A 25,981-nucleotide genomic window follows, 5' to 3' on the forward strand; every position below is an offset into this window, starting at 1 on the left:
CAAAGGAAGATGGCTGTGGTTGTTGGAGGTCAATCATCTGAGCTCCAGGACATCACTACAGGAGTTCCTCAGGGTAGTGTCCTAGGCCCCAACCATCTTCAGCTGCTTCATCAATGACCTTCCTTCAATCATAAGGTCAGAAGTGGGGATGTTTGCTGATTGCACAACGTTCAGCACTATTCGCGACTCCTCAAACAGTGAAACAGTCTGTGTAGAAATGCAGCAAGACCTGGACAATATCCAGGCTTGGGCTGATAAGTGGCAAGTAACATTTGCGCCACACAAGTGCCAGGCAATGACCATCTCCAACAAGAGAGAATCTAACCATCTCCCCATGACATTCAATGGCATTACCATCGCTGAATCCCCCACTATCAACATCCTAGGGGCTACCATTGACCAGAAACTGAACTGGAGTAGCCATATAAACACCGTGGCTATAAGAGCAGGTCAGAGGCTAGGAATCCTGCGGCGAGTAACTCACCTCCTGACTCCCCAAAGCCTGTCCACCATCTACAAGGCACAAGTCAGGAATGTGATGGAATACTCTCCACTTGCCTGGATGGGTACAGCCCGAACAACACTCAAGAAGCTCGACTCCATCCAGAACATAGCAGCCCATTTGATTGGCACACCATCCACAAACATTCACTCCCTCCACCACCAACACACAGTGGCAGCAGTGTGTACCATCTACAAGATGCACTGCAGCAACGCACCAAGACTCCTTAGACAGCACCTTCCAAACCCGCGATGTCTACCAACTTGAAGGACAAGAGCAGCAGATGCATGGGAACATCACCACCTGCAAGTTCCCCTCCAAGTCACACACCATCCTGTTTTGGAACTTCACTGTCACTGGGTCAAAATCCTGGAACTCCCTTCCTAACAGCACTGTGGGTGTACCTACCTCACATGGACTGCAGCGGTTCAAGAAGGCAGCTCACCACCACCTTCTCAAGGGAAAGATACTCTTCCCATTGGCGGAAGGGTTGAGAACCAGTGGACACTGATTTAAGGTGATTGGCAAAAGAACCAATGGCTACATGAGGAAAAACTTTACTTGGTGAGTGGTTAGGATCTTGAATGCGCTGCCTGAGAATGTGGTGGAGGCAGATTCAATCATGGCTTTCAAAAAGAGAATTGGATAATTATCTGAAGAGAAAAGATTTGCAGGGCTGTGGGGAAAAGGCAGGGGTGGGGTGTTAGTGTGGGACTGGCTGAGTTGCTCTTGCCAAGAGCAGGCATGAACATGATGGGCCGAATGGCCTCGTTCAGTGCTGTAACCATTCTGTGATTCTATAATGATCCAGCCCCTCGCTATACTATGGCAGAGGGCCTCAAACCATGCCCTTTCCCCGCTAAGCCTTTGCGGCAGCTGTCCCAAGCTTTAGTGTGTCCCTCGGCACGTCGTCCCGGGCCTCGGAATGGGCCAGTCTGCAACACACGGCTGTGGTCAACTCTTTGCACTGGAAGACCAGCAAGTTTCGGGCCGACCAAAGAGTGTCTTCCAAACCCCTTTCTCATTCTATACACGGCTCTTCGGCAATATCACAGTCAATGATGTTACAAAAGCCAGCTGGTCACTTTAACTGATCCTGCTTTTTATTTTAAACTTAATGCAAATTCTCAAATTTCTGTGGTGGGATTCTATCAGATGATTAATCCAGACCTCTGGATTACAAGATCAGCCACATAACCATCGCTCTACCCTACTCTGTAAATGTAAATGAAAGTCTCCCTCTCTCCCTCTCTCTCGATTGTGTACTATGCAGCCCCCTCTCGTGGTACATTGAGGCACATCAACACAAAATAAAAGTTACCAACCACTGTACTTCACAACTTTAGCTGCTCTTAAAGAAACATCGCACGTTTGTTATTTTTGTCTTCGATTATGGTGGGTATTATTGCTTTGCAAAAAGTAATCTTGAAATAAACTTTGTCAGAAAACCTCCAGTGCAGTACTGAGTGAAGGGTCGAGAGAGAAGTGATCGTGAGGTAGAGCCGGGTGTCATCAGCGAACTGACGCTGTGCTTTCAGATGATGTTGCCAAGGGATGAGAAATAGGAGTGGGGGCCAAGATCCTTGGTGGAAAATCAGAGGTAACAGTGCAGAAACAGAAAGAGAAGCCATTGCTGGTGATTCACTGGCCACGGTGAGATAGTTATGGATGATGGTGGAGAGGGGTCGGAGGACGATGGTGTGGTGAACTGTGTCAAAAAAGCTGCAGACAGGTTAGGAAGGACGAGGGGGGGAAATGTATCTTTGTCACTGTCACACAGGATAATTATTCTGAAAGCCTGATGCAGGGAAACCAAAGGGTGTGCTCTGTACTGCCATCTAGAGGGGTGTTTGCACTTTATAGCAAGATTTATTCAGAAGGAAACAGTCGCAGGTCTGCTGATGTATCAGTTGTGCGATCGGCTCAGTTGTATTATGGGCTCTGCTAAAAGACAGCAGCCAAAACTTCACCATTTTACACACCTGCTACATCCTGTTCCTTCTTCACCAACAGGAGTCAAAAAACAAAGCTTAGAGAATTATTAATAACAGGAAACGTTAAATTCCCTCGTGGGATTTAAGGAAGTCTTAGCAAAAACTTGCATTTCTATAGCCTCTTTAATGTAGTAAGATGTCCCAATGGGCTTCACAAGAAAGGTATCAGATTTAAAAATTGACACAGAGCTGAAGAAGGAGATAGCTGACCAAAATCTTAGCCTGAAAAGTGGGTTTTAAAGAGTGTTAAAAGAGTAGAAAGAGAGAGGTTTATTAAGGGAAGTCCAGGCTCCATGTCAAATTTTGCATTATTATGTTCCTGTGAAGTGTTTCGCGATATATTATTACATTAAAGGCGCTATATAAATGCAAGTTGTTGTTGTGTGAGCAAGATGAATTCTTCACTATGACAATGGCCTCAGGAACTAAGGTTAAAAATTAACAGGCAAGCAGTCAGACGAGAACTCTGCCAGCCAAATGGTTATAGAGTTGTAGACTATGTTACGAGGCAAGGTGATTGAGGCAGATAGTATAAATGGGGTTAAGATACAATGATTTGTGGCAGATTTTGTGTCGCAAGTGTCCCAAAACAGCCACACAGAAGAGAGCTGGGTACTGAATGATGGAAGAGTTGCAGGATTTGACCGAAAGCATGGTCACAAAGAGGAAGCTTTTCAAGAAAGAACTTGCATTTACATAGCGCCTTTCTCAGCCTCAGGACATCCCAAAGCGCTTTACAGCCAGTGAAGTACTGCTTAAAGTTCAGCCACTGTTGTAATGTAGGAAACCCAGGAGTCAATTTGCGCACAGCAAGCTCCCTCAAACAGCAATGAATAGATAACATGTTTTAGTGAGGTTGGTTGAGGGATAAATGTTGTCCAGGACACTTGGGAGAACTCCTCCCACTCTTAGGTTTTAGCTGTTGATCAGTGGTTAGTACTCTTGCCTCTAAGTCAGAAGATTGTAGGTGCAAGTTCCACTCCAGGACTTGAGCATAAAACTCAAAGCTGACACTGAGGGAGTGCTGCACCATCGGAGGTTCCGTCTTTTGGATGAAACGTTAACCTGGGGCCCTGGTGTCCTGGCCAATATTTATCCCTCAACCAACATCACTAAACACAGGCAATTAGGTTGTCACATTATTGCTTGTGGGATCTTGCTGTGCAAATTGGCTGCTACGTTTCCTACATTACAACATTTTAAAGATACTTCATGGGCTGTAAAGCGCTTTGGGATATCTTGCAGTCATGAAAAGTGCTACAGAAATGCACGTCCTTCGTTTATTTTCTTCAAAATAGCGTCCTGAGGTCTTTCGCATCAACCTGAGAGGGCAGATGAAGCCTCGGCTCAACATCGCAGCCAAATGACGGCACCTCGGGCAGTGCCTCGTCACCTCAACAAAGTAGGAGTTGAACCCATGACCTTCTGACTCAGGCAGCGCTACCCACCCAGCCACGGCTGGCACAGTCAGACATGTCTAGGCTCACGCTTGAAGAATGGGGTCACTGTGCAACCTGGCCCCGGTATGGGTCAGCAACTTTCAGAAGAACGAGAACCTTCTAGAAAGTATTCACAGTCTTAAGAAAAGCAGTATCAGAAATAGCATGAGTCCGACTTTATCAGGCCTTTATCAGGTAATCTGTAACTCAGTTGTTGAAGCTGCTGAGTGATCAGCCGTGATTATCTAACCTACAGTTCCGAATGGTAGGCCAAAGACAAAGTCCTAATGTGTGGGGCGAAGTCTAAATTTCTCGGTTCATTGACTTATGTATGGCACAACCGCACCTCAGCAACTCTGCAATATTGTAAATCTCTCACACATGGGGGGAAAGGCTGGAACTCTGCACAGTCATGCCTTATTAATCCACTGATTGCCCAACATGAGTCAGCACCTATGTGAGGCATTCAGCTGTCTGTGTCTGCTTAATGTACAGCTCTGGGTGCTGACACAATGACAACATTGGGAATCACTTACACTTCTAGTTTATTCACCGATTGCCCAATGTTGTGTCCCACCCCTTACATCTCGAGTTGGCTGATTGTTCAGCCCTTAAAAACAATGCTTTCTTCTGATTGGATTCCTTTTTATTTATGCTCACTTGGGTGCGTCTCAGTGACATCACAGGGCAGGAATTCCCTGTTTATAAATGATTGAAAGCAGCCAACGAACACTGTGGCTGTGTTAGTGTTTGAAGAACTGCGTGAAAAATAAAGCTGAACTCATTCAGCCAAGAGCTTGGCATTTTTGATTTATTGTCGAGCTCAATATTTTTCAAAAGGACACCCTGGCGACCAGAATGAGTGATTTGAAGTCCTGGATGTTTGATCTCAACATGACAAAAACAATCAGCGTGTCCACTGGTAATGTGGTGAAGTGGTGTGCCTCTATGAAGACATGTCCAGTGTCGACAGATCAAGAGGTAGTATGTTACCTGTGGTCACCATAATGCAAACTGTTGGACCTAGTGTTCTGGAGGGATGAGATTAGATAGGCTGAAGAGTCTTTTTATTTCATAATTGTCCTTTTTAAATAGAATGTACAGTCATTTAGTGCAAGCAACTGGTGTTTATGTTCTACCTGGCCCTCCTCCCAATCTCACCCTGCCCTTCTATTCCTTTCCTAGAGTCATAGAGAGAGAGAGATACAACACTGAAACAGGACCTTCAGCCACCGAGTCTGTGCCAACCATCAACCACCCATTTATACTAATCCTACATTAATCCCATATTCCCTACCATGCCTCAATTCTCCTACCACCTACCTGCACTAGGGGCAATTTACAATGGCCAATTTACCTATCAACCTGCAAGTCTTTGGCTGTAGGAGGAAACCAGAGCATCCAGTGGAAACCCACGCGGTCACAGGGAGAACTCGCAAACTCCACACAGGCAGTACCCAAAACTGAACCCGGGTCACTGGAGCTGAGAGGCTGCGGTGCTAACCACTGCGCCACTCGATAAAGCTTTTCCTTAAATGCATCTATGCTAGTCACCTCAACCACTCCCTGTAGCTGTGAGCTGGGTTGTCCTGTGCTGCAGTGTAGTGGTTATATAACTGGATGAATATATGTCACGGGAGACTAATTAAACTTTAGTTTTGATACTAACAAGTGGTGGAGGAATGTTGGAGAGTAAAGGAATGATGTTGAAATTCTTTATGTTTTAGTCAGGATGTCGTTACCAGTGCAGGGTAATTGTATGGTACAATGATCGCAAGGTTTTTAATACATTAAATCCAATAAAAATAAATAAAAAATTACTAGATGAGTAATCATGAACTAAACATCCAGAGAACATGAGTTCAAGTCACATTGTGGCAGATTGAAAATTTGAATTTAGTTTTCCAAAAACTCTAGAAATAAAAATCTGGTTTCAGTGATGATGAAGTTGAAAGGTTGTTGCAGAAAGTCAAATTGTTCACCAACTTTTTTTAGGGCAGGAAACCTTAACTTGACTCCACACCTATGTGATTGACTCTTAACTGCCCTCTGAAGTGGCCTAGCAAGCCGCAGTTGTATCAGATGAACAAAAAAATGCCAGCCTTGCCAGTGACTCACTGCAGGGGAATGAATAAATGAGTGAATGAACGATGGTGGGAGATGTTGAAGTAGCTCTGGGCGTGACAGGCGGGGACCTGAACCATTGCCAAGGAGATTGTATCCTTGTCTCCTCAGCCACAGGTTTGGGCTTGTAGTTCCCCAGATGTTGGATGGCTGATCTTAAGGTGTGGTTTGCTGCTGACAACCTATTCTTGCACAACTTGCAGCAAAGCTGCCGGATGAATTTTTGTCAGAGAAGGGTAAGACAGGCCCAAAGATAGAGCAAAGGTTCAGCTGCTTAAATCTGGTGAATGTGTTGGAGCCACAGGCACAACAGCATGGAGCTGGAGGTTTCTAAAAGATTCAACTTTGCAAGAAAGAGGCAGTTATGAGGATGGGATGACTGGAGTTTGGTGCAGTGATAGCTGATATCTGCGACACTTGTTCAACTACAGGGGTGAGAGTTAGAGTGACATCCCCTGAGGCCACAATGCTCTGACCTGCACTCACTTTGAGTGAGGTTCCCTACTTGGGGTGAGATCAGTAAAACTGCCCCATAGTGTAAATGTGTGTGCGTATATGTAGTATATAGTACATGTTCATGCAGAACGTCTGTGTGAATATATTACATAGTCCATCTATATAAATTGAAACTGTGAAATATAGGTTTGACCATTAGTTCTATGGAATGACCAATTGACATATACTGGGTGGAACCAAGATTTGTGGAATGGCCAAAATATCATCTTGGACTCAGATTCCTCAGCTATCTTACCCACCTTGTTGTTATCAATCACACCTCTGGAATTCCCTCCCTAAACCTCACTGAGTCTCTACCTCTCTTTCAGACTCTCCTTAAAACCTACCTCTTTGACCAAGCCTTTGGTCATCTGCCCTAATAACTCCTGATGTGGCTCAGTGTCCAGTTGTGTCTGATAACGCTCCTGTGAAGTAACCTGGGACATTAAAGGTGCCGTATAAATGCAGGTTGTTGTTGCTACTCTACTGACCCATCTCCCTAGCAGGTAGATGAACTGTTACTTCAGTGCACTAGGGGCCCATTGAAATTAAACCCATCTGATTTGTTTTAAGGTTCTGTATTGCATCAAAGCCGCTTTGGTCGAATGGGCTTCCAGGTTCCAACCCGATCAGGCTGAAGTGAATGTAAGTGTTTATCCTCGGTTGCTGTATGACTGAAATCCGTCTCAACTCAGCATCAATCTCTTCTTGCTCATTTCCCCTCCGTGTCCTTGACTGTTTCCTTGTGTACGTTTTTTCTAAATCCACCAGCACAAAAAACTGTATCTAAAACACTTAATCTGCTTGTGATGTAGGTGGGAGGAGTGCTTGTAATTCATGCCACCATCTTCCCATCCCGGAAGTACACGGCAGACATATTGAATTCGGTCAGACTCTATCTGAAAACCAGTGAATTCCAAATCCTTCTCCTGTTCTTCTGGGGAAGTCTCATAATATGTCCCTGAATGGTATAGTCCCTCTAGGAATGTTCTTTTATTAATATCTGAATGTTTTGTGCTCGTTACCTCGGGAAATTTGGACCCTTCTATTTTGGGGAATCACAGGATCAAACACTCCCAGATCAGCATCAGCTGTGGACAGCTACAACTACAGTGTGGGTCGATGCAGCATGTGGGGCCATGTAGCCGGGAGTACCTGTTCTTGGTCGCAGGATTTTATTGTGTCTCTGATCTCCAGTAATGTTGGAATGGGGAGGCTGAAGGTGGGAATTCAAAGATTTACCCACTAAAACACTTGCATCTCTTTACCAATTAGGCTGCTGGTCCACTTAACATTCGTTTAATTAAGAACGCTAATTTTTTTTTTTTCTCTCCTGACTAATCCTGCCAGGGATTACCCCAGCATCTGGTTTGTAATCTTGTTCAGGATACTGAGAGGATTGGGCCTAATGAAAGAGAGGATATCAGGATATCGGGTAGGTGAACTCCTAGGGAGGGATGTTTTTATACAGTCAGTGGTTGGTTAATAAAGTGCTGTTATTGTCATGGATGAAATGGACACCACATTCTCTGAGCCAATCACTGAGTGAGGGCAAAAGGTAAGGTCATCAATCCTGTACTCCCAGGAGGAGTGACACTAGCAGGCAAGAAGTGGAGCTGGTGATTCCCCATTCCCCATCACCAACCTGCTCTCCTTTCAATTGGATGTGTGCGTGAGTGGGTAAATATTTATAGGCCAGTACAGATTTTCCTGTACAGTTTACAGTTAACTTCATTCAGACCTGGGAGATTCAATCAGGGTTGAATTTTCGGGCCCTACCGGAATGGAGGAGGGCGGGGCATCCAGTGTGCTGGTTTCCCAAAACCATTCCCAGCGCCGGCCACTCTTGCGGAGGCGGGATTGGGTCCTTGCCCCAAACGGTCGGTAGCCAAGCCTAATTGAGGCCAATTAAAGGAGGCCAACTGGGATTTTCCAGTCGGTCTCCAGTTTCCTTCACCACGGGGGCCAGTTTCGGTGCCTGGAGGCAGGGCAGGAGGACCTCTCTGCCTGCCTGGGTGCAGGAGCAACCACAGGCCACCCAGTAGAGGGGCTCCCTCCTACCGACCCCAGCTCTGTACCTATTTTTAATTGAAGATGCAAAAAAGTGGAGGAAGGGTGCTTCCACATTGAAGAACCCTCTCTGTTACTTACCTTCCATTACAGCCTCTGATTGGCCCTCCAGCTTCGAGATCTCGTCAATTAAGAAGGCATCCCATGAAAATCCCAGGTCAGTGGCTGTTCCCCCCCTCCCAGGAGTGAGCTCGGGACCCAGAAACAGTTCCGATTACTGTTTCCCGCCTCCAGTGGGAAACTCCAGCCCCATTTGTTACTCTATTATAACACTGTACTGCCGGCTGGTCCTATTCTAAGGCAGGTACTGGTCTCCCATCAGTACAACTAGGGGAAGAATAGCTGCTTCCTTAATAAGTGTGTATGACCTGTCAAGCTTCACAGAGAGACAGGGACAGACTGGGATAGGGAGGGAACAGTTAAACCGTGAATTTTTTTAAAATACCACCGCTGTATGTATAGTGTTTTAGTTTACGAGGCAAGGAATAATTCAACAATAATTTGCATTTATATAGCACCTTTAATATAGTAAACCATCTCAAGGCACTTCGCAGGAGCGATGTCAAACAAACTTTGGCACGAAGCCACATAAGGAGATGTTAGGACACGGAGGTCAGCTTTAAGGAGGGTCTTAAAGGAGGAGAGAGAAAGGGGAAGAGGGTTAGGGAGAGAATTCTAGAGCTTAGGGCCTAAGCAGCTGAAGGCACGACTGCCAGTGGTGGAGCGCTTAAAATTGGGAATGCACAAGAGGTGGGAATTGGAGGTTGGAGAGAGTTTTCAAGCTGGAGCATATTTCAGAGATAGGGATCTGTTTTAATTCATACTTCCTTCTTCCTGACCTCCTTTTCTTCCCTCCCACAGTCAAACTGTTCATCTGTAGATTTGACACTGCAATCGTTAAAGAGGCTGTGACGAGAGGTATGTAGAGACTACCCAACTGGTGGAACTGCAAGGGATTAAACAACTTCTCTCTCACTACTTTATAGACAGGGGCCCTCAATGCTATTGAAATTGCAACAGAGTTTGTTTTGAGATTGAGGTGTCTTGAAATATTGAGAGACCATCCACAGATTCTGCTTCCTCACACTGCAGGATTCAGTTGCGATTCATCCAGAAATTGGCTCTGGGGTGCTGCAGACAGAGTCGACAGGGTCAGGGCAATATTTCTTCAGCTTCATTTCGGATTGGAGCACGTCATTCAGGCTGCCACCCCAGTGCAGTGCTGAGGGAGTGCTGCAGTGCTGCGGCTGCTGCCTTTTCCAATGAGGTGTTAACTCGAGGCCCCCCCTCCACATGTTCCAGAGCCTCAGGTGGCTGTGGGAGATCCGGTGGCAGCATTTGAAGGCGAGCCAGAAGCTGCCCGTGTTCCCCTGGCCAGTGTTCATCCCTCAGAACTGCCAAAAAAACGGATTCACTGGCCATTTAGTGCAGTGCTGTTTGTGGGATCTTGCTGTGCGCACATGGGTTGCCGCATTTGCCTAGGCTGTGAAGTGCTGTGGATCGGCCTGAGGGTTTGAAAGGTTCAACATAAAGTTCTTCCTTTCAAAATAGTAAACCTATAGAGTTCTTCCTGAAACCATTAACTTTGGGTGCCATCACTCAGCTTTCAAGGTTCTCGCCGAAGAGTGCAACTCGTAAATCTTTCCCTCGTCCCATGACCTTGTAGTGCCTTCAATGCTGTGTGCTCGCTAAATGACAGGCATCCATAAAGCTTCTCCTGCACCATCTCCGATGGATGCTCCTGTAACTCAGTCTTGTGCAGTCATTGGTGGATACTTACTCATGGACCTCCTCCTGTATCAATGATAGGTATTCAATCGAAGAGATCCTCATCTACCATCAGTGAATGGTGCTCATCTATAGACCTTTTCATGTACATCAACGATTTTTTTTTAATTTCCAAAATATACTTTATTCATAAAATCTGTAAAAAATACATTACAAAACAGTTCCAAAAAGCACAAAGTCAAACAATACAAAGAGTGCAAAGGAGATCAGTTTCCCTCAATACAGGAGTGAGTTGCCTCACCACCCTTCCATTTCATTTGACATGCCATGTACATTTTACAGCAAACAAATATTTTCTGGATACAGTTCGAGGGGTTTTCCATGGGTCCAGCCCCTCAGTTCAGCTTGGTGGAGGACCTTACACTGTGGCCTTTCCCCATTGAGTCTTTGCTGCGGCTGCCCCAAGCTTTAGTGCGTCCCTCAGCACGTAGTCCTGGACCTTGGAATGTGCCAATCTGCAGCATTTTGTCGTGGACAACTCTTTGCGCTGGAAGACCAGCAAGATTCGGGCAGACCAAAGGGCGTCTTTCACCGAATTGATAGTCCTCCAGCAGCAGTTGATGTTTGTCTCGGTGTGCGTCCCTGGGAACAGCCCGTAGAGCACAGACTCCTGTGTTACAGAGCTGCTTGGGATGAACCTCGACAAAAACCGCTGCATCTCTTTCCACACCTGCTTTGCAAAGACACATTCCGGAAGGAGGTGGGCAACCGTCCCTTCCCCACCACAGCCACCTCGAGGGCATTGTGCAGAGGGTGTGAGACTCCGGGCGTGCAGGAAGGATCTGACGGGGAGGGCCCTTCTCACCACCAGCCAAGCTATATCTTGGTGCTTGTTTGAAAGTTCTGGTGATGTGGCATTCCGCCAAATGACTTTGGCAGTCTGCTCAGGGAACCATCCGACCAGATCCACCATCTCCTTTTCCCGTAGGGCCTTGCAGACCACTGCCTGATGGTTTGATGGTCAAAGGTGTTTTTCCGTCGAAACTTTTCCACGAAGGATTGGTGGTACGGCGCGGACCAACTGGATGGAGCGTTCTGAGGCAATGTGACCAGACCCATCCTTCGCAACACTGGGTACAGATAGAACCTCAGCGCGTGGTGACACTTGGAGTTTGCGTACGATCAATTTTTACTGGGAGCCTTTGTCCTGTACTTGCCCTAGAGTTAATCCCTTTCCCATTGTACCTATGTTGGACAACCACATCCCAGTCCACTGTCATTCTGTCATATGTCAGGAAGCACAGCTTTAAGAGACATGTTTTCTCCTTTCAATTGCAGCCTGTGTGGATCTTGGGGTAACTCAGCTGGATTCTGTAATCCTCGCTGTTGCTCCATTGCCAGGGGGACAACATCCAACTCTGGAGGACCTGAAGCCTTATTGGAAGGAGCTGGAGATATTGGTCCAAGACCAGAAGATTGCATCAATAGGAGTTTCAGACTTGGACCAGAAAATGCTGGAGGCTCTTTGCCAACACGCACAGGTGTGCTTTCCCCATCTTCTCTTTGCTACTCTTTCCCCTGAAATCTTGCTGAGTATTGCAGCTATCTGGCTCCTTACCCAGGTGGATGCATTCCATCACACATGGGTATCTCCTGTCCCTACAGTGTCAGCTGTAGCTCACTGGGCAGCACCCTTTCCTTCTGACTCAAAAGGGTGCAGGTTCGAGTCCCAGTCCAGAGACTTAAGCACTAAACGTAGACTGACACTCCCAGTGCAGTACTGAGGGAGTACTCCACTATTGGACGTCCGGTCTTTCAGATGAGACATTAAACCAAGACCCCATCTGCTCTCTCAGGTGGATGTGAAATATCCAATGGGACGATCAAAAGAAGAGCAGGAGAGTTCTTCCCAGTATCCTGGCCAATATTTATCCCTCAGTCAACAGCATTGAAACAGATTATCTGGCTACTATCACATTGCTTGGATTAGTACCTGGGAGTATGATGTTATTGCTATTACTGAGACTTGGTTGAGGGAAGGGCATGATTGGCAACTAAATATCGCAGGTTATCGATGCTTCAGGCGGGATAGAGAGGGAGGTAAAAGGGGTGGAGGAGTTGCATTACTGGTCAAAGAGGATATCACAGCTGTGCTGAAGGAGGGCACTATGGAGGACTCGAGCAGTGAGGCAATATGGGCAGAACTCAGAAATAGGAAGGGTGCGGTAACAATGTTGGGGCTGTACTACAGGCCTCCCAACAGCGAGCGTGAGATAGAGGTACAAATATGTAAACAGATTATGGAAAGATGTAGGAGCAACAGGGTGGTGGTGATAGGAGATTTTAATTTTCCCAACATTGACTGGGATTCACTTAGTGTTAGAGGTCTAGATGGAGCAGAATTTGTAAGGAGCATCCAGGAGGGTTTTCTAGAGCAGTATGTAAATAGTCCAACTCGGGAAGGGGCCATACTGGACCTGGTGTTGGGGAATGAGCCCGGCCAGGCGGTTGAAGTTTCAGTAGGGGACTACTTTGGGAATAGTGATCACAATTCCGTAAGTTTTAGAATACTCATGGACAAAGACGAGAGTGGTCCTAAAGGAAGAGTGCTAAATTGGGGGAAGGCCAACTATACCAAAATTCGGCAGGAGCTGGGGAATGTAGATTGGGAGCAGCTCTTTGAAGGTAAATCCACATTTGATATGTGGGAGGCTTTTAAAGAGAGGTTGATTAGCGTGCAGGAGAGACATGTTCCTGTGAAAATGAGGGATAGAAATGGCAAGATTAGGGAACCATGGATGACAGGTGAAATTGTGAGACTAGCTAAGAGGAAAAAGGAAGCATACATAAGGTCTAGGAGGCTGAAGAAAGACGAAGCTTTGAAAGAATATCGGGAATGTAGGACCAATCTGAAACGAGGAATTAAGAGGGCTAAAAGGGGTCATGAAATATCTTTAGCAAACAGGGTTAAGGAAAATCCCAAAGCCTTTTATTCATATATAAGGAGCAAGAGGGTAACTAGAGAAAGGATTGGCCCACTCAAGGACAAAGGAGGAAAGTTATGCGTGGAGTCAGAGAAAATGGGTGAGATTTTAAACGAATACTTTGCATCGGTATTCACCGAGGAGAGGGGCATGACGGATGTTGAGGTTAGGGACAGATGTTTGATTACTCTAGGTCAAGTCGGCATAAGGAGGGAGGAAGTGTTGGGTATTCTAAAAGGCATTAAGGTGGACAAGTCCCCAGGTCTGGATGGGATCTATCCCAGGTTACTGAGGGAAGCGAGAGAGGAAATAGCTGGGGCCTTAACAGATATCTTTGCAGCATCCTTAAACACGGGTGAGGTCCCGGAGGACTGGAGAATTGCTTTTGTTGTCCCCTTGTTTAAGAAGGGTAGCAGGAAAAATCCAGGTAATTATAGACCGGTGAGCCTGACGTCAGTGGTAGGGAAGCTGCTGGAGAAGATACTGAGGGATAGGATCTATTCCCATTTGGAAGACAATGAGCTTATCAGTGATAGGCAACATGGTTTTGTGCAGGGAAGGTCATGTCTTACCAACTTAATAGAATTCTTTGAGGAATTGACAAAGTTGATTGATGAGGGAAGGGCTGTAGATGTCATATACATGGACTTCAGTAAGACGTTTGATAAGGTTCCCCATGGTAGGCTGATGGAGAAAGTGAAGTCGCATGGGGTCCAGGGTGTACTAGCTAGATGGATAAAGAACTGGCTGGGCAACAGGAGAGTAGTAGTGGAAGGGAGTTTCTCAAAATGGAGACGTGTGACCAGTGGTGTTCCACAGGGTTCCGTGCTGGGACCACTGTTGTTTGTGATATACATAAATGATTTGGAGGAAAGTATAGGTGGTCTGATTAGCAAGTTTGCAGACGACACTAAGATTGGTGGAGTAGCAGATAGTGAAGGGGACTGTCAGAGAATACAGCAGAATATAGATAGATTGGAGAGTTGGCCAGAGAAATGGCAGATGGAGTTCAATCAGGGCAAATGCGAGGTGATGCATTTTGGAAGATCCAATTCAAGAGTGAACTATACAGTAAATGGAAAAGTCCTGGGGAAAATTGATGTACAGAGAGATTTGGGTGTTCAGGTCCATTGTTCCCTGAAGGTGGCAACGCAGGTCAATAGAGTGGTCAAGAAGGCATATGGCATGCTTTCCTTCATCGGACGGGGTATTGAGTACAAGAGTTGGCAGGTCATGTTACAGTTGTATAAGACTTTGGTTTGGCCACATTTGGAATACTGCGTGCAGTTCTGGTCGCCACATTACCAAAAGGATGGGGATGCTTTGGAGAGGGTGCAGAGGAGGTTCACCAGGATGTTGCCTGGTATGGAGGGCGCTAGCTATGAAGAGAGGTTGAGTAGATTAGGATTATTTTCATTAGAAAGACGGAGGTTGAGGGGGGACCTGATTGAGGTATACAAAGTCATGAGAGGAAAAGACAGGGTGGATAGCAAGAAGCTTTTTCCCAGAGTGGGGGATTCAATTACTAGGGGTCACGAGTTCAAAGTGAGAGGGGAAAAGTTTAGGGGGGATATGCGTGGAAAGTTCTTTACGCAGAGGGTGGTGGGTGCCTGGAACGCGTTGCCAGCGGAGGTGGTAGACGCGGGCACGATAGTTTCTTTTAAGATGTATCTAGACAGATACATGAATGGGCAGGAAGCAAAGAGATACAGACCCTTAGAAAATAGGCGACATGTTTAGATAGAGGATCTGGATCGGCGCAGGCTTGGAGGGCCGAAGGGCCTGTTCCTGTGCTGTAATTTTCTTTGTTCTTTGTTCTTTGTTCTTGTTGTTTCTGGGAGCTTGCTGCAATTCCTAAATTAAACAGTAGGATTACAGAATCAGGAACTGAGCCATGCAGATCAGGGTACTCCAGAATCAATTCCTGAGTTAGCTGATCTTCAGATCAAGCTGTAATGTTGGCTCCATTGCCAACACAAGGTTAAAATCAAGCTGGGCTTCGGCTCCTGAACACTGGGAATGGTGCTTTTGGGTGGATGTGGGGTTCAATTGGGACTGGGATTCAATGCGATGCACCCTGCAGTTGAATAGCGCAGCAATGTTCACTGTCTTGAGTCCCACATGAAGAGTGGCCGCCCGAAGCAGTTTCCAAAGGGTTGAAGTCACCAGCTGCATCGAATCTGACTTCACTCCTTGCCGTCAGGAAAGGAGGGAAGAAATTTGGAGAGAAGGAGTAAATAAGTGCGAAAGAAAGCAAATAGGACATGAAGCTAAATGATTTTGGCTGCCTCTTGTGCCTGTTTGAACCAATGTACTCTTACTCACAGGTCCCACCGAGCAGTAACCAAGTGAATCTGTCCTCCTGCTGTGTAATACCACCTGACCTCACCGCCTTTGCTAATGAGAACAACATTCAACTGCTGACACATAATGACCCCCCAGGTAAATTACCCTTTACTGTCCCATTTTCTGTAAATTCCCTCTGGCCGCATCCTTGTAAATTGTCAGACATGTTCTGGTTTGCTGATTTGCCATTAGGGGTACAAATAACCAGTCAGCTTGGTACACTGGGTAGCACGATTGACTGTGCATCAGAGGTCTTGGGCTCAAATCCCATTGCACACTTGACAGCACATGGCCGAGGCCTGCTATCTCAGCGCTGAGGGATTGGTGCAGTATCAGGGTTGCTGCCTCTGAGATGGGATGTTAAACTGACTCCGAAACTGCTGCTTCAAGTGGCTGTACAAAACCATCTGGCATGATTCAAAGACCAGCGAGTTGTCCCAACCAATATCCTCCCTCAGCCAACACCACCAAAAACAGATTCACCGTGCCATTCATCAACCTGAGATTGGCGTTTTCCCACGTTTCTGCTCGCCAGCTGGAGATTTCCCTGTGCCAAGGCAGGACCTGGGTTGTTTGAACATATTCCTGGAGGTTTAATCACAAGACCTCCCGCCTCCATCCATTTTACCCCCACACTCCCACCATTGATCACCCAACTTGCCCATCCCCGCGGTGCCCCGCCTTCCCACAGCCAATCAGAAACCGAATAATCTCTCCGTTTCCCGATTGGATGATTCAGGATTGTTGGTCAAGTGCCTTTTCTTTCCCATGTTCAATATTTTTATAAATAGAAAACAAAAGCGTTCATCGAAATTTTTTGGAAACACGACTTTTTAATTGCCTCTTTGATTTTTATCCTGGGATTGCTCACAGCAGTGTTCTGGAAGTTAATGTTTAATTCCAGGAAACTCCAGGGCAATCCTGGAGAGTTGACAACCATAACCAGGACCTGTTTACATTGAGAATTCCCATTATAACAGATTGCACAGTCATGCTGAATGTTGACATTAAAAAAAATGACCAAAAATCCCGAAAGCAGAATAGTGAAGCTTGGGGACAGGAAAAGCTATGAACAAAAGATTTTGAAACGTGACCGTCGCTTTATTAAGGTGGTCTTCCCTTTCCAGATATCCTTCCGGTGGGATCTTTCCAGGAAGCCCTCAGTACCAGTCTGCAGGACCCTCATGCCCATGAGTGGGCACCACAGTGGCTCCTTCGATACTCAGCAATCATTAAGCACAGAGGAGTCATCAAGTCGAAAGGTTACATGCTCCATGCAGTGAGACAAGTAGAGTGACATTACTGAGTCTACATCAAGCTGCAACAACTGCCGTTGCTTTCTTTCTGCTGTCTAGTTCTGACTCACCTGAGTTCAGAGAGGTTTACAATGGGGAGATTTAAACTATGGTTAGGGTTAGTCTTGAAACTACCCTATACAGTTACAAAAGTGTCATGCGACTTGTTTATCACAAGGATGCATGGTAGCAACCAATAAAGCTTATCACTGCTGTAATATTGTTTGTTCCTTTGGTATGTGAACGATTGTAAGATTCACAGGACTACAAATAATGTCCAAACAATATGTGGGTTTTTATTATAACTTAACTAGAATATATATATATATATATATATATATATATCACATCTACACGCATCTCTCGCTGTCGGGCTACACCCACAACTTCCTGGTCATGTGTGACATGACATCACTTCCTCTGGTGATCTTCACTTACAGCCTCTTAAGATGTCCCCTCTTAAGGTGGTCCCACAACGACTGCAACCCTAATTGGCATCAAGTTGGTATTCACACTCAGAAAACAGATGTTGGCTGGTGTGGGATATTACAAAAAGATTTGCATTTCTATAGCACCTTTTATGACCTCAGGATGTTCCCACAGTGCTTCACATCCAATGTGGTATTTTTGAGGTATAGTAACATTTGCAATGTAAGGAATGTGCTAGCCAATTTATGCACAGCCAGATCCTGGGGGCGGCACAGTGGCGCAGTGGTTAGCACCGCAGCCTCACAGCTCCAGGGACCCGGGTTCAATTCTGGGTACTGCCTGTGTGGAGTTTGCAAGTTCTCCCTGTGTCTGCGTGGGTTTTCTCCGGGTGCTCCGGTTTCCTCCCACAAGCCAAAAGACTTGCAGGTTGATAGGTAAATTGGCCATTATAAATTGCCCCCAGTATAGGTAGCTGGTAGGGAAATATAGGGACAGGCGGGGATGTGGTAGGAATGTAGGATTAGTATAAATGGGTGGTTGATGGTTGGCACAGACTCGGTGGGCCGAAGGGCCTGTTTCAGTGCTGTATCTCTAAACTAAACATAAACTACATATGGCAGTTTGATGAATGACCAATTAAACCGTCTTTCAGTAATGTTGGTTGAGGGATAAAAGTTAACCAGGGCACTGGGAATTATGGTGAATTAAAGTCAAATCAGTTACAGAAACAGAAATAAAAAGAGGGAAAGAGCGATTAGGTTAAGAGAGGAAAAAGGCAGCAAGGAAAAGTTAAGAAAAAAATTAAAATATTCAAAATTCAAAATGTTTTAAATGTCTAAGAGGAATTAACTGCCTGCGGGGATGGGATTGAATTGTTTAAATTGCTCCCTTTCTGGGCCAGAGAGATCGATTGGCATTGCATTAACAATTATCACATCATTGAAAGGACATTTATGCAGTTTAGTATGAGGCCTAACGTACTGCAGAGAGTTTAATGGAGAATTAATGTGTAAATGTAGAAAACTCTTAAAAAATAACATGGTGCTTAAGGGCGAGACATGGTGGAGAGCAAACAGCACAAAATCAACGAGCAACTTCTTTGCATCTTGCGCCATATCCCTTAACCCCCTGAACATGCTGATTTGCACATTAATAACAGTGTGCGGTGTTTACTCGTTGTTATTGGATCCCATGGCAGTATTCCAAAGAAGAGCAGGGGAGTTCTCCCTGGTTTCCTGGCCAAGATTTATCCCTCAACCAACATCCGAACAAACAGATTATCTGGGTCATTACCACATTACTGTTTGTGGGATCTTGCTGTGTGCAAATTGGCTGCCGTGTTTCCTACATTACAAAGGTGACTGCGCTTCAAAAAGTACTTCATTGGCTGCAAAGCGCTTTAGGACGTAAAAGTTGCTATCTAAATGCAAGTCTTTTTGTGACACCCTGACACAGCAGCAGGTTGAGAAGGCAGCTCACCACCACCTTCTCAGGGGCAATTAGGGATGGGCAATAAATGCTGGCCTGGCCAGCGACGCCCACATCTCATGAATGAATTGTAAAAAGAAGCCTGGTCTATCTTTGTCTGCCACACCTTCTTGTCCAGCTCGGGTGTTCTGGCAGTTGCTGTGGGTATTGCCATCCAGGCTTCACTCAATACCACAGAAGTTACTTAAGTATGGCATAATTTCAGAGTGCCAAATGCAACAACTTCCATGATGCATCTTTCATCAAGGCAACTGGAAGCAAAACACCCTGCAGCACAGTATCACAGTCACGACGTACCTGGAGAAACCACCAAGAAATGCAGATGAGATATAAATAATCAAAGGAGTGTATGTGGCCTGTCAACCTGCAAGCAAGGGTTTGACTCTTAAATATTCTGTGTGGTCTGTCTGAATTCAGAGTTGTAGTTGGTGTGAATGTCTTTAATTCAGGTCCCAAGTTGAGAAAATGCCAATAAATCATCTCCTTCTTATGCAGAACAATTGAAAGAACTTGAAACTTTAATAGGCCCAAAATGTTTTGCTATTTGTTTTTACAACGCACTGTGGTTCAATAATAAACTCATTCTAGGTCTTTCCAATTACAGTGTGTGAGAGTTATGCATAGATAACATCTGCTGTATCTCCAATGCGTTCCTTATCTCATCAAAGCAAAGAGGCAAGATACAAAGATAATTTACATCTCTCTCTCTTCACTCAGTGGGTAACCAAGTCTTGCTGATTTTTGTAGTTTGCTTCTGCCAGCTCCTTCAGCGTGGTAAAGGCTTAATGTAGGCTTCGGAGGGTGAGATGTCAAATAGGGAAAGGGGTGCAATTATTGCCTGAGTTCCCTCTGTGTGGCCCCCATTGCGTGAAGGTCAGAGTCAGACACACTTAAATTGTGAAATCAGCTCTCTGTGGTTTGCCTTGCTGATGATGAAGATTTTTGAAATCCTCTATAGCTTTATTAATAGCACAGCACTGTGACTTGGACGTATGCCAACAATCCTTCATTATTGCTGGGCCAGATTCTCCCACCTGAACATCATTTTTGGAGCATTATCACCACACAAATCTGCAGCAGTTCAAGAAGAGATCCACCAGTTAGTATTACCAACCGTCCAGGATTGCACTGGAGTCTCCAGGGCACTGCTGTGAGCAACACCCAAAAGAAAAATCACAGGGGTGATTTGAAAGAAGAAGTGTTTGTTTGTCAAAACATTGGGGATTGGTTGGGGAAAAGGTGGTTTGACCAGGAAGGGTGTTCGAAGGCAGCAGATCATGCAATGAAAGCTCCAGGAATACATCTACCCAGAACTGGCAGCCCTACCAGCCTTCTAGGGATGGGCAATAAGTGTGGCCTTGTATAATGTGTGTTTGTGTGTGCATGTCTTTGTAGTGTGTATGTGTGTGTGTGTCTGTCTGTATGTGTGCCTGTGTGTGTCTGCGTGCATGTGTGTATCTGCGTTTGTGCGTGTTTTTGTGTGTGTGCGCGCGACTGCACATGCATGTGTCTGTGCACGTGTCTGAGCGTGTTTGTGTGCATGCATGTCGGTGCATGTTTGCGTGTGTCTGTGCATGTTCGTGTGCGTGTGTCTGTGCATGTTCGTGTGCTTGTGTATGTCTGAGCGTGTTTGTGTGCATGCGTGTGTCTGTGCATGTTTGTTTGTGTGTGTGTACCATCGGCCACTGAGTGGGTTGGGAAGCAATGACTGTGCTGACAGGTTTTGTGTTGTAAACAAAGAGTCTGAAATAAAAACTGATATTTCTCTTCAATCATTTAATGAATTAAGCATTAAAACACAGGTTAATAGGAGATTTCTAATGTATTCATGATTACATTTGAATACTCTTCTGCTTAGATCAGATTACCTTACAACAATTTACTGATCTCTCTGTAGAGAAAGACCAGTTATCCTTCCTCATCATTCAATTTGAACCAATTTTCACCACATTAATTACAAAGTATTAGAGTATTTACAGCAGGAAAACAACCATTCAGTCCAACAGGTCAGCTTAAAAAAAAATCAATTTAAACACATTCTTCATTTTCTGAGAGTAAGTGAGGAACAACAGAATCTACAACAAAGATAAACATCAGAAAACAACCAGAAATGTAGACAGGGTTGTGTGTGTGTCAAGATAGATATAGATGACAGAGGTCATTTGACCCACCTTAGCTCAGCCACCCAAAATAAGAAAAGGCTTACCTGCTCTCCATCACAACAACTTGCATTTATATAGCGCCTTTAATAGTAAAGCGTTCCAGGCACTTCACGTGAGCGTATCAGACAAAATTAAACACTGACCCATATAAGGAGATATTAAGACAGGTGACTAAAAAGCTTCGTCAATGAGATAGGTTTTAAGGACCATCTTAAAGGAGAGAGAGGCGGAGAGGTTTAGGGAGGGATTTCCAGAGCCTGGGGCCCAGGCAGCAGTTGCAGGAGTCACAAGTTTTTGCTTCTGTTATGATCTTGTAGTTTTTTTTTCCGGGAAGCATACTGTGTAGCAGGATCAATACTGCTTTAAAGCAGCAAGACTGAGTCAAAGAATGTGCCTTCTCGTTGCCGTAGGATACAGCCACTCAGAGACTGAGGATCGAGAGATACATTGGCCAGAATTTTATGCCATCCCAATGAGCAGGATGGTGGCAGGGGGGGTGTGGTGTAAAATGGAGCGAGAGGCTCCGGGAGGCTTTCCCAACATTCTCCTGCCTCCGCCGCCCTTTACATAGGGTGGGGGCGAAAAACAGCCCGCCCGCACCAGGCCAATCAAGGCCCTTAAATGGCCACTTAAGGGTCTTCGCCCTCCTCTGTGCGAATTTGGCGCATGGCAAGCAGGCGGCCTGGAGCCTGGAAAAGCCGCCCGTGAAAAGCAGGCGGCTTCCGATCGTCTCGGGTGGGTCCTGCTCATCGGGCCCAGGGTGCCTGATGGAGGGCCGCCCCTGCTACCCCAACCACACCCAGCACCCAATACATCCCCCCTTAACCGACCATCCTTGCCTCGCCGGGGCCCGAACGATTGCCCCCGGTGAGGCAACCAAAACTTACCTTCCCTCCCGGCTCCACGTCTTATATCTTCAACTGGGCTGCAGTCCCAGCAGTGGCCACTGCTCCCAGTGGCGCTGCTGGGACTAAGAGCTGCCGGCCCGCTGATTGGCCAGCAGCTCAATGAGGCGGGACTTCTTCCTTCAAGCGGGTGGAAGTCCTGTCTCGGAACAATTAAAGCCCGGGGACCCGTAAAATCCGGAACGGATCCCCAGGCGAGAGGGAAGCGGGTTCGCCAGCGATCTTTACGTTGAAGACCGGCTCCCATCCGCCCACCGTAAAATTCCAGCTATTGTTGCCAATTGGCATTTGAAAGAAGCTGAAAAATTGGCTCTTGAGACACAGTTAACAGACACAGACAGACAGCTGAACCAGCATATACTGAAGGAAAAGAGAGCTCCCCCACAGTTTATTTCAACCCTATTTATTATACTCTCAGATTTCTGATGTCAAGCCAGATTAATTTCTTAAAAGAAAATAACCAAATTCCTTTAACTACTGAACTGTAATTGCTGAAATTCATCGCTAGAAAAGAAGAGCATCAATTCAACTGTTGAACTAGACTACGGACTGTTCTACTATTGAAGAACCTTTTTTCCCCCATCGGACGGCTGTGAGAACGTCAAGCAACCTTACGCTGTTCCACATTGGAAGAGTTCACTTTGGCAGGAGCGTAAATCTGCAAGGACACTAATTGTTTTTAAATTTTAAATGTTGTTTATATCTTAGTAGTGTTTAAAAATTTATTTTTTTCTAATTAAACAGTTAATTTGTTGATCTAAAGACACCTGGTTTGGTTAGCCTCATTCGGGGGTTAATAGATGGTACAATTTGGCTGGGTCTTTCTTTAATTTGGAAAGTTTAAAATGATACGTGAGGTGATCTGTGGAGGGACGGGACTGAATCAACAGTGCGTTTCTCCCACCACAATCAGAATCGCATGTTTTGATTGGGGGCTTTGACTTGAGCGGTCGGTCGTAACACTTCCAATATTGAGCAGGGAGGACATTCCAAGTGTTGACTGCTCTTGGCAAAAATTAATTCCAATTTTTCCTTTTACCAGCTTTAAGCTACACTCCTTGTTACTTAGAATAGGAGCAGGCCATTCAACCCCTCAGGTCAAAACTGTCATTGTGCCTGATTGTTCTTATTAGAGCAGGGAAGATGAAGAGATGTCATTAAGGTTGTCAAAACCATGAAGGATTTTGACCAAGTAGATCGGGAGAAACTGGCAGGAGGGTCAGTAAGCTGAGGACACAGATTTAAGATAATTGGCACAAGTACCAGAGGGGAGATGAGGGGAATTTTTTTACAAGTTGTTGTGATCTGGAATGTGCTGCCTGAAAGGGCTGTGGAAGCAGATTTAATAGTAACTTTCAAAAGGGAATTGGAGAAATCCTTGAACAGGAAAAATTTTCAGGGCTGTGGGGAAAGAGCAAGAGGTGGGACTAATTGGATAGCTCTTTAAAGGAGCCAGCACAGACATGATGGGCCGAATGGGCTTCATTCTGTATGATTCTATAAATAGGATTTGATTTTACTTTTCCCATTTTTTTTCTCCTTTTCTCCCATCTTCCCCTGAAGGTACCAGGCTCGTGCTGCAGAATGATTCCGCAGCTTTGATACCCTGACCAGAATGGCCATTCTCCATGTGTGAGCTCAAACAGTGAGTGCTGGGAGGCTATTTGACCATGGGTGCCATCGCAGCATAGCCTAACCCAGTCCTCACTAGTCGCTGACACATGCAGGTGTGCCAGTGGATGGAGGAAGCTGGATAGCAACTGGGAGCAGATGTCCCAGCTGATTTTTCTATCCCCACCTCTGAGCTGGGGATACTGAGGGCAATTAGAGTCGGGCCATCCCCCTCTCCTGCCGCTCCCCCTTCAGACTGAGATCTGCAGACCAACGATGAAACGGGGACTTTGTAAGGGGCACTTTAAAAATGGTTGAGTTGTGAGTTTTGCTTTGGAATACAGTTGATTCAAATGGTCAACATCTTATGCCTCCCTTCCTCCCCCGGGGCATATAGGTGACAATTAGACATTTTGGCTTGAGTTATACTGCTTTATATGGAGATTTTTAAAATCCCTGCGCGCTGCCTATGCTTACAAGAGCTTTTTCAGTGGAGTTTTAGCAAATTGAACTGTGACCCCCAACCCCCCCATGACCTGCCACACTCCTCTCTGACTCCTCCCCACCCCCCCGGGCCACCATTCCATTCCAGACTCCTGGGAAAAGAATGAGCAACCGAAGTGAAAATAAAGTATTCCCTTCTTGGTTCGGGCTCGATGCAGCCAGTTACAACATAGGAAGGCTATAAAAGAGGTTCATTGAGGACCTCCTACCCTGCCCTTCACCTATTGGATAGAATTGGACAGGGGTTTAAATGAGCTTGGCTAAGTTTAGGTCAAGCGAAGGCATTGGGTAGACATTTTTGCCAAAATAAAGTGTCAGCTGGAAGATTAGCATTCGATATGGGTCTTCTCCAGCTGTCAACCAGTAGGTTCCATAGGTTAACAAAAGTGGGTCTTTATATTCTCTAAGATGCTTGTTAGGTATTCCTTCAACGTTATCTGGCAGATCCACTTGTGCTCTTCTGTACACGACATGTTAAACCAGGTTCCATTCTCCAGTCGGTAACCGCACGCTGATACCTCAGAATTGTTTGGTTTATGGAATGCCAAGAGCCTGGAAACAGAATCAATGGAGCCACTTTAAATGTACAGAGTGTGTCTGGCCAACCCGGCCAGTGCACGTGCAAGCTCCGCGCAACGCGATCGCCAAAGTCATCAGAGCTCGTCTGCAACTTTGCAAGGATCAACTCGCGTCTGCGCGCGCCGACGTCAGCCCGCACCGGGGAGGGGGAGGTGGGGGGTTGGGGAGGGGGAAGAGATGGGGCGAGAAGAGGGTGAGAAGTAGCGATTGAGTGAGGGGGGGAGCAGGGGAAGAAGCGACAAGTCGAGCTGGGGAGGAGCGAGCAGGAGAAGAAGCCCCCATTGGTTGGGGGTAGGGGGGGGGGAGGGGGTGGTTGCACTTTATCGACTGACTTTCTGACTATCGAGTGGAATTTATTCACATTTCTGTGTATGATTGAGCAGCGCCATCTTTAGACGTCGCTGACAGTGACGTTTCAGTCAATGACGCGGCATTTGCACATATGCGGGCAGTGTGCCATCTATTGGTTGCATTGTCAACAAACGCGACCTTAAATATATGGCTCAGCAGCATTCACACCATTCTCTCACCTTGTTGTGCAGTGCTGGCCACTATTTTTCACTCTAATTTGTTGCTTATGGGATCTTACTGTGTACACATTACATAGAATTACACAGAATACACAGCAGAGAAACAGGCCATTTGACCCAACTAGTCTGTGCTGGTGTTTATACTCCATACCAGTCTCTCCCATTCCATCTCCCCCATCTCAACCTTTCAGAAAATCTCTCTTATTCCCTTTTCTCTCATGTACTCATCTAGTTTCTTTTGAAAGCATCTAAGCTATTTGCCTCCATTTCCCTTGGTAGCGAGTTCCACACTCTATCCATTCTTGGAATAAAGGCATTTCTCCTTATTTACCTATGGATTTATTAGTAACTGTCTTCTATTCATGTCTTGGATTTACTGACAAGCAGAAACACTCTCTCCATGTCTCACCTGTCCAACCCATTCAGTATTTTAAAGACCTCGATCAGGTCATCTCTAAGTCTTCTCTTGGCTAAAAAATTTTTTTGCAGCTGCCTGAGTAACAGAGACAGCAATTTAAATGTAATTTGTTGCCTGTAGGAGGCTTTGGAATGGCCTGAGGAATCAAATTGTGTTAAATAAATCCCTCAGAACACAGTGAATTTCAAGCCCTAACATGGTACGATGGGATGCTAGCATTCCTGTAGTTTTTTGGTGAAGTTAATCTGCTTACTTTATTTTTTTTTAAGAGATACAGCACTGAAACAGGCCCTTCGGCCCACCGAGTCTGTGCCAACCATCAACCACCCATTTTTATACTAATCCTACACTAATTCTATATTCCTACCACATCCCCAC

The 25,981-nt window shown here is 45.8% G+C and overlaps 2 protein-coding genes across 4 annotated transcripts in view; one reads left to right on the top strand and one right to left on the bottom strand.

Moving 5' to 3' along the window:
- The first annotated feature begins 4,631 nt into the window (after positions 1–4,631).
- On the top strand, positions 4,632–21,632 carry LOC137355738 (glutamate--cysteine ligase regulatory subunit-like). Of its 2 annotated transcripts, XM_068021213.1 has the most exons (7): positions 4,632–4,916; positions 7,128–7,199; positions 7,905–7,989; positions 9,486–9,542; positions 11,691–11,893; positions 15,664–15,778; positions 16,810–21,624. In XM_068021213.1, the coding sequence occupies exons 1-7, from the start codon at positions 4,794–4,796 to the stop codon at positions 16,977–16,979; spliced, it is 825 nt and encodes a 274-aa protein (XP_067877314.1). In that variant the 5' UTR covers positions 4,632–4,793; the 3' UTR covers positions 16,980–21,624. The 2 variants fall into 2 exon arrangements, with proteins under 2 accessions (XP_067877314.1, XP_067877316.1); XM_068021215.1 differs by lacking the exon at positions 15,664–15,778 and having other exon boundaries at positions 16,810–21,632.
- Positions 20,656–25,981, bottom strand: part of LOC137355737 (C-type lectin domain family 10 member A-like) — a 29,850-nt gene continuing 24,524 nt past the window's right edge. For both annotated transcript variants that reach the window (XM_068021212.1, XM_068021211.1), the window contains one exon: positions 20,656–24,628. In XM_068021212.1, coding sequence (XP_067877313.1) covers positions 24,454–24,628 — 175 coding nt within the window. In that variant the 3' untranslated portion in view covers positions 20,656–24,453. The remainder of the gene's footprint in view (positions 24,629–25,981) is intronic.

This window comes from Heterodontus francisci, chromosome 43 (genome assembly GCF_036365525.1).
Source record: "Heterodontus francisci isolate sHetFra1 chromosome 43, sHetFra1.hap1, whole genome shotgun sequence".
Classification (NCBI taxonomy): domain Eukaryota; kingdom Metazoa; phylum Chordata; class Chondrichthyes; order Heterodontiformes; family Heterodontidae; genus Heterodontus; species Heterodontus francisci.